Source organism: Pantherophis guttatus, chromosome 4 (assembly GCF_059756535.1).
Source record: "Pantherophis guttatus breed Tessera chromosome 4, ASM5975653v1, whole genome shotgun sequence".
NCBI classification, from domain to species: Eukaryota; Metazoa; Chordata; class Lepidosauria; order Squamata; family Colubridae; genus Pantherophis; species Pantherophis guttatus.
The window spans coordinates 28,163,493-28,171,537 of NC_142066.1; the positions used below are offsets into that span (position 1 = coordinate 28,163,493).

Here is an 8,045-nt window from a genome sequence, read left to right on the forward strand (position 1 = left end):
ACTTGTAAGAACTGTTACAAAAGATGATCACGTGACCCTGGGACATTGCAACCGTTATAAATATGAGTCAGTTGCCAAGCATCCAAATTTTGATCACATGACCATGGGGATGCTGCAATGGACGTAAGTGAGAAAAAGTCATAAGTCAATTTTTTTAGTGCCGTTGTAACTTTGAATGGTCACTAAATGAACTGTTGCAGGTTGAGGACTATCTGTAACTCTTACAGCAAGCACACAGGAAGGCTATATTATTATTATTGTTGTTGTTATTGTCGTTGTTGATGTTTCTATGTTGCACACAGAGGGGATAGCAAGGCTGAGGCGGAAAGAAGCCAGCTAGCCTCAGGTCACCTTGGGGGCTTCAGCAGTGGCTTATAATGAAAATTGTGGGAAAGAAACAGGAAACTAACTTTGGCCACATCGTATAAAGAGAACCTATATAAAATGTTTTATAGGTGGCACCTATCACCAGCTAGGCTAGCCAAAATTTAAAAAATTTGTTGGATTCGATGATGGAAGAGACGGACACAGCTTCTTTAGTGACAACAGCTCTTTATTAGTAGACCAGTGCAACCCAACAACCTGCTTGTCTGGCAGTGCCCTCTTTTATAGAGGGCTGCCAGACAGTTTAACCAATGAGCTTCAAGTATTTGCATTAGTTCAGAGTCCTTAGCAGTATGCCGAGCAATCTCAGCAGCAGTAATTGGCCCCAAAGTGATGTCCTCAAGCAGGAGGACTTGGGAGACCGGTGCAGGGTCTTCCACCAGGGCAGGCAGGGGTCAGTGGCTCAGCGCATGTCGCAGGGACTTTCCGGGCTGGTGAATTAGCTGGTAGCTGTAGGCTGCCAAGAATAGTGACCATCGCACCATTCAAGGTGGCATGACAGTCAGAGTCAGGTGGTCCCCCGCCAACAAACCCAGTAGGGGCTTGTGGTCAGTCACAAGGGTAAACTGTCTGCCATACAAATAGTTATGGATCCACCGGACCCCAGCAACCACAGCCAGCGCTTCTTGTCCAGCTGGCTGTAGTTTTGCTCGGTTGCAGACAAAATGTGGGAATAGAAAGCGAGAGGAGCCTCCCATCCAGTAGGAAGCTGATGACTGAGAACGGCCCCCACCCCGAAAGGCGAGGCATCACAAGTCAGGATCACGGGTAGGGAGTCACTGTAATGGACCAACATGCTGTCAGATATCAGCAGTTTCTTTACTGCGGTGGAGGCAGCCGCCTCATTCGGGCCCCAATACCAGGAAGCCTTTTTCCCTAGCAGCCTTTATAAGGGTTCAGCCACAATGGCCTTTTGCACCAAAAATATGCTGTAGAAATTGAGCAGCCCTAGAAAGGTTTGCAGATCCCTCTTATTTCAGCGCCGTCATCTGCGATGGCGTTGATACCGGTCACTCCCATACCCAGTGTTAAGTTGGGTGAATGAGGACGCAGCAAGCCAGGCAGTGAATGACAACAGCTCTGTTTATTAGGGTGAGAACCCAGCAACTGACCTAGGGAACAGCTCCCTTTATATACCTTGCAGCTATGGTGGTCAGCCAATCAGCTGAGGGGCAGTTAATTCAAACTGCCCACCAAATAAACCCATTTACATAACACTCCTCCCCTCCCAGAAGTCACTTTGGGTGTTATTTGCATACAAAGTCTTTCAGGTGACCAGGGTGTGTGCGTAGCCTGGTCGACCTGCGCAGTTCAGTTGGAGGGGTGGCGTCGAGCAGGTCGGAGGGACTCCCTGTTTCTCCCTGCTCCGCCAATGGAACCTCTGAGATCTCCTCGTGGGCGGCGACTTCTTCGGCTGGCGGGAACTCCTTGCTGGGACAGCTCCGGACGCCAGGATTGTCAGCTAAGTCCTCCGTTGCACTCGGGCTTGACTTAGTTTGTTGTTCTGGCTGGTAGTCAGGGAGCGGTTCGTTGAAGTTTTCCTCGGCGTCTTTTTGACTCCCGAGACGGCGGCGAGGGCCTCTTTGTCAAGCTGATTGTAATTCCTCTCAGCACTTGACAGAGTTCGGGAGTAGTAGGCGATAGGCGCCTCTAGGCCATTCGGGAGTCTATGGCTCAGGACAGCTCCCACGCCAAAAGGGGATGCATCACAGGCTAAAACAAGGGGAAGCGTTGAGTTGTATTGAATCAAGAAACTCTCGGCTGATAGCAATTTCTTGATATTTGCAAATGCCCTGTCCTCGGCCTTCCCCCAGGTCCATGTGGACTTTTTGGCTAACAGTCTGTGTAGGGGTTCAGCCACTGTTGCCTTGTCCTTTAAAAAGATCGCATAAAAGTTAAGCAGTCCCAGGAACGCTTGTAGTTCCGCCTTGTCTTTAGGGGTGGGGGGCCTCTTGGATTGCCCTGATTTTACTCTCGGTGGGGTGTATGCCGGTGCCATCTACTCGGTACCCCAGGAACTCTACGGAGGGGACGGCAATCATGCATTTGTTGTGTTTGACCCGGAGTCCAGCCATTCTGAATTTTTCTAACACCATTCTCAGCCTCCCCCCCCAGTTGTTGCTCGTCTTCCACCATGATGAGTACATCATCGAAATAGGGAACTACCCTGGGGATCCTTGCAGTAGCCGCTCCATCGTACTTTGAAAAAGTCCGGGGGCTATGCTGACTCCGAATTGTAGGCGTGTGCACTTGAAGGAGCCTCTATGTGTTACAATAGTCTGTGTTTCCGCAGTAGTGCCATCTACCGGTAGCTGCTGGTACGCCTGCGCAAGATCTAGTTTGGCGAAGATCTTGCCAGGGCCCAGGGAATGCAGGAGGTGGTGCACAATTGGGACCGGATAAGCGCTCTGTTGCAGGGCCTTATTAATTGTGCAGTTATAATCGGCGCATATGCGCACTGACCCGTCCGGTTTCACGGGTGTCACAATCGGGGTCTCCCATTTGGCATGGTCGACCGGCACGAGCACCCCTTGCTTTATTAGCTTGTCCAATTCAATTTCTATTTTGAGCTTTAGGGCGAATGGCACTCTCCTAGGCTTTAAACGGATTGGGGCAACGTTGGGGTCGAGGTTGAATGAAATAGGGGTCCCCACATACTTACCAAGCCTTTCGTCGAACACGTCCTGGAACTCCTGCATCAGGTCGTCCCTCAGGGTGCTCTGGATGTTCCTCACTCCGGTGAATCCCATGCCCAGGGCTCGAAACCAGTCCATGCCCAGGAGGCTGGGAAGCTTGCCGCTGACGATGGTGAGAGGGAGCCTCTCGCTGATCTCCCTGTATCGTATTTGGAACTTGCCTATTCCCTCGACTGGGATGCGGTTCCCTTGGTAGTCCTTAAGCCAGCATCGCTGTGGTTGGAGCTGCTGCTTGTGTGCGCTGGGGATGGCTTTCTTGAGGTTGGCCCACGACATGATGGATATGGGGGATCCCGTGTCGATCGCCATCTGGCGATCTCGACCACGGTGTAGGTCTTCTCGCCACGTGATGTGCAGGTCTGGCTGATGCGGATGGTGTAGGCCTCGATGTCTTCGAATTTCACGCCCTTCCAGTTTCCGCCATCTTTATTGGATCTCTGGTGCGGCGCCATTTCGGATTGGCTGGTTAGGCCACGTGGTTTGTGGCCCTTCACTTGCTTGGCTCTGCAGACTTGAGCGATGTGCCCCTTTTTCTCGCAGAACCGGCAGATCGCGTCCCGGAACTTGCAGTTCTGCCGGGGATGGGGGCCTCCGCAGCTGGCACAGTCATCTCTGGGTCCCCGTTGGTCCGGCCTGGACTGCTCGGTGCGGTAGACTTCTCCCTCGGACTCCCCTTCGCTCTCGGTGCTCACGGCCTCACGGTGTATGGTCGCCGACCTCTGCGCTGTCCGGCCATGGATGGTCCCCTGCAGTCTTTCGGCAGCCTTCATGGACGACTCTTGAGCTCTTGCCTCAACTATGGTGATGTGCAGGGTTAGGTTCGATCTCGCAAGTAGCCTCCATTGTAGCCGTCCGTCTCTCACTCTGCAGATTAGTTGCTCTAGGAGCATCTCATCTAGGTTTCGGTATTCGCACTGGTTTGCGGCCTTACGCAGGGTGGCGACGTACTCGCTGATTGACTCACCGTCCTGCTGTAGCCTCTGCCGGAACTCATAGCATTGGACATATTTGGAAGGCGTTGGGGCATAGTGGTCTTTCAGCAGGGTCTGTAGCGTTGACTATGATATGGTGTGGACCAAATTCGGCTCCGCCAGGGCTTCGGCTGTGTCCAACACTCGTGGTCTGCAGTGGCTCAGGAACAGGGCCTTCTTCCTTACGTCCGGTAGTCCCTGCAGGTCGTTGGCCACAATGAAGCACTCGAACCGGGACATGTAGGACCCCCACTTCTCCTCCTTGGGGTTGAAAGGCGCTGGCGGGGTGTAGACAGACATCCTTCGTGATTCTCCTGTGCTCCGCTCGCTCGCTGGCTGGATTCTGTGGTCGGTCGTTCCGCTTCTCTCTCGGAACGTGATTTCAGCTCCTTTCGGTTGTGGCTTCAGCTCTTTCCTTGGCTGCTGACCTCAAAATCCCACCTTCGTCGCCAATGTTAAGTTGGGTGAATGAGGACGCAGCAAGCCAGGCAGTGAGTGACAACAGCTCTGTTTATTATTTTATTTATTTATTTATTTATTTATTTAATTTTTTATACCGCCCTTCTCCCGAAGGACTCAGGGCGGTGAACAGTCAAAATAAACATATATATAAAAATGTGAATAGAAGCAATAAATAATAATTAAGTCAATTTGGCTTATCAGTTAAGTTAAGATCTTCAGAATAAAATTTACACAATTAGGAAAAGGAAAGAAAAAATTAATTATGCCAGCCCGGCTTGGTGAAAGAGGAAGGTCTTAAGTGCCCGACGGAAAGTACGAAGATCTGGGATTATTCTTATCCCTGGGGGTATCCTGTTCCAAAGGGTAGGTGCCCCCACAGAGAAGGCTCTCCCCCTGGGAACCACCAGTTGACATTGCTTTAATGATGGTACCCTGAGGAGGCCCACTCTGTGGGAGCGTACTGGTTGGTGGGAGGTTATAGGTTGCAGAAGGTGGTCTCGTAGGTACCCAGGTCCTAAGCCATGGAGCACTTTAAAGGTAAGAACCAACACCTTGAAGTGCACTCAGAAGGCCACTGGGAGCCAGTGCAGCTCGCGTAGGAGAGGTGTTACATGTGAGCGCCATGTCACTCCCAATATCACCCATGCGGCCGCATTCTGGACCAGTTGGAGCCTCCGCGTGCACCTCAAAGGGAGCCCCATGTAGAGAGCATTACAGTAGTCCAGTCGAGAAGTGACGAGGGCATGAGTGACTGTGCATAAGGAGTCCCGATCCAGAAAGGGTCGCAACTGGCAAATCAGGCGAACCTGATAGAAAGCTCTCCTGGCCACGGCCGTCATATGTTCTTCTAAAGACAGCCACTTGTCCAGGAGGACACCTAAGTTGCGAGCCCTCTCCATGGGGGCCAATGTCTCGCCCCCAATAGTCAACGATGGTATCAGCTGGCTATATCGGAACGCCGGCAGCCACAGCCACTCGGTCTTGGAAGGGTTGAGTCGGAGCCTGCTTCTCCCCATCCAGATCCGCATGGCCTCGAGGCACTGAGACATCACTGCAAGGGCATCACTGGGGTGGTCTGGGGGTGGAGATGTACAGCTGAGTATCATCAGCGTAAAGATGGCACTGCACCCCAAAACCACGGATGATCTCACCCAGCGGCTTCACATAAATGTTGAACAGAAGAGGTGAAAGGACCGACCCCTGCGGCACCCCACAAGTAAGGTGTCTTGAAGTCGACCTCTGCCCTCCTGCCAACACAGACTGCGACCGGTCGGAGAGATAGGAGGAGAACCACTGTAGAACAGTGCCTCCCACTCCCAACCCCTCCAGTCAGCGCAGCAAGATACCATGGTCGATAGTATCAAAAGCCGCTGAGAGATCTAATAGAACCAGGATAGAGGAGCAGCCCCTATCACGAGCTCTCCAGAGATCATCAACCAATGCAACCAATGCCGTTTCAGTGCTGTAACCAGGCCTGAAGCCGGACTGGAATGGATCTAGATAGACAGTTTCATCCAGGTACTGCGGGAGTTGCTGTGCCACCACACTTTCAACAACCTTAGCCACAAAGCGAAGGTTGGAGACAGGACGGTAGTTTGCTAGAACAGCTGGGTCCAGAGAAGGCTTCTTGAGGAGGGGCCTAACCACCGCCTCTTTCAAGGCGGAAGGCAAGAAACCCTCACTCAGAGAAGCGTTTATAATCCTCTGGAGCCAGCCTCGTGTAACCTCTCGGGAAGCCAGTACCAACCAGGAGGGACACGGGTCCAATAAACATGTGGTTGCATTCAACTTTCCCAGTAACCTGTCCACGTCTTCAGGGATCACAGGGTCAAACTCATCCCAAATAATATCCTCAAGACCCGCCTCCATCACTCCGTCTGAACCTACCCAGTCAGAGTCCAAGCCTTCCCGAATTTGAGCGATTTTATCGTGCAGATATTGTGCAAAATCCTCAGCTCGACCTTGTAAGGGGTCTTCCCATGCTCCCAGGTGGAGGAGGGAGCGAGTCACCCTAAACAAGGCAACTGGGCGATTATCTGCCGATGCAATAATAGCGGAAAAATAGTTATATTTTGCCGCTGCTATCGCCACTACGTAGGTCTTAATATAGGACCTCACCAGTGTTCGGTCAGATTCAGAATGACTGGCTCTCCAACTACTCTCCAGGCGTCTTTTCTGGTGCTTCATTTCCCTCAGCTCCTCGGAAAACCAAGGAGCTGGGCGACTTCGACGCCAGGTTAGAGGCCGCAAAGGCACAACCCAATCCAAAGCACCAGCGACCATCCTATCCCAGGTTGCCACCAGGTCTTCAATCGAGTTGTGAGCTAGAGTCTCAGGAAATGGCCCAAGCTCCATCAGAAATCTATCAGGATCCATCAAGCGCCTGGGGCGGAACCACTTAATTGGTTCTGCCTCCCTGCAGTGGGGTGTAACAGACAGAAAGTCAAGCCTAAGGAAAGAATGGTCTGACCATGACAAGGGTCCGATGACTATATCCCCTATATCTAGACCATTCAACCACTGGTCAGATACAAAAACCAAGTCCAGAGTGTGTGTCCCCATGTGAGTAGGGCCATGAACTAACTGGATCAGGTCCATGGCTGTCATGGAAGCCAAGAACTCCCGAGCTACTTCAGACTTTTCACCGATGGACGGCAGGTTGAAATCTCCCATGACCAGAAGCCTAGGAGTCTCAACCGCCACCCCGGCTATTACGTTGAGGAGCTCAGGCAGGGCTGCTGCCACGTGGCAGGGAGCCAAGTACGTAATCAGCAGGCCCATCTGTAACCCATGACCCCATTTCACGAGGAGGGACTCACATCCGGCTGTCTGAGAAACAGTAGTCTCCCTAGGATCAAGACTCTCCTTTATAATAACCGCCACCCCTCCACCCCTACCCTGTGCCCTTGGCTGATGGAATGCGCGGAAACCTGGTGGGCACATCTCTACAAGGGGGACCCCCACTTCATGGTGAAGAATTAGGGTGAGAACCCAGCAACTGACCTAGGGAACAGCTCCCTTTATATACCTTGCAGCTGTGGTGGTCAGCCAATCAGCTGAGGGTCAGTTAATTCAAACTGCCCGCCAAACAAACCCATTTACATAACACCCAGGGCTTCGAACCAGTCTAAGCCGAGCAGGCTTGGCAAAGCCCCTTTGACCACGGTTATTTTCAAAGGACCGGAAAACCCCTGAAATTGCATGTGGAATGTTCCACTGCCCACAACGGGGATGCGGTTTCCTTGGTAGACTTTAAGTTGTAACCACTGTGGCCTCAAGTCTTTCTTCCTTTTGCCCAGAATAATGTTCATCATGGTGTTCCACGCAACAATGGTTAGGGATGATCCCGTGTCAATTTCCATCTCGCACTCTGTCCCCTCAATTAATACTGTCACATGGATCTTCTTGGCCGATAAGCTGGTCTGTTGTATATTCGTCTGAAATGCCGCTCTGTCAGCAGCTGGAGATTTCTCCCTGCGGTTGGGTTTCCACGGTCTGGGTTTCCTCTTTTCGGGCGTTATAGAGGCCCCCG

At 52.0% G+C, this 8,045-nt stretch overlaps 1 protein-coding gene across 1 annotated transcript; it reads right to left on the reverse strand.

The window, feature by feature from the left end:
- Positions 1–3,241: 3,241 nt before the first annotated feature.
- On the reverse strand, positions 3,242–7,468 carry LOC148113940 (uncharacterized). Its single transcript, XM_087893551.1, has 3 exons — positions 5,929–7,468; positions 4,238–4,329; positions 3,242–4,138 (listed from the first exon to the last, which is right to left on the reverse strand). The coding sequence occupies exons 1-3, from the start codon at positions 7,454–7,456 to the stop codon at positions 3,242–3,244; spliced, it is 2,517 nt and encodes an 838-aa protein (XP_087749677.1). The 5' UTR covers positions 7,457–7,468.
- Between the last annotated feature and the right edge of the window lie 577 nt (positions 7,469–8,045).

Coding starts and splice junctions, on each gene's coding strand:
- LOC148113940 (XM_087893551.1), bottom strand. CDS start 7,456: ATGTGCCCACCAGGTTTCCGCGCATTCCATCAGCCAAGGGCACAGGGT. Junction 4,330..5,928: donor TGATGATCTCTGGAGAGCTC/GTGATAGGGGCT, acceptor ACACCCCGCCAG/CGCCTTTCAACCCCAAGGAG. Junction 4,139..4,237: donor ACCTGCAGGGACTACCGGAC/GTAAGGAAGAAG, acceptor ACCATATCATAG/TCAACGCTACAGACCCTGCT.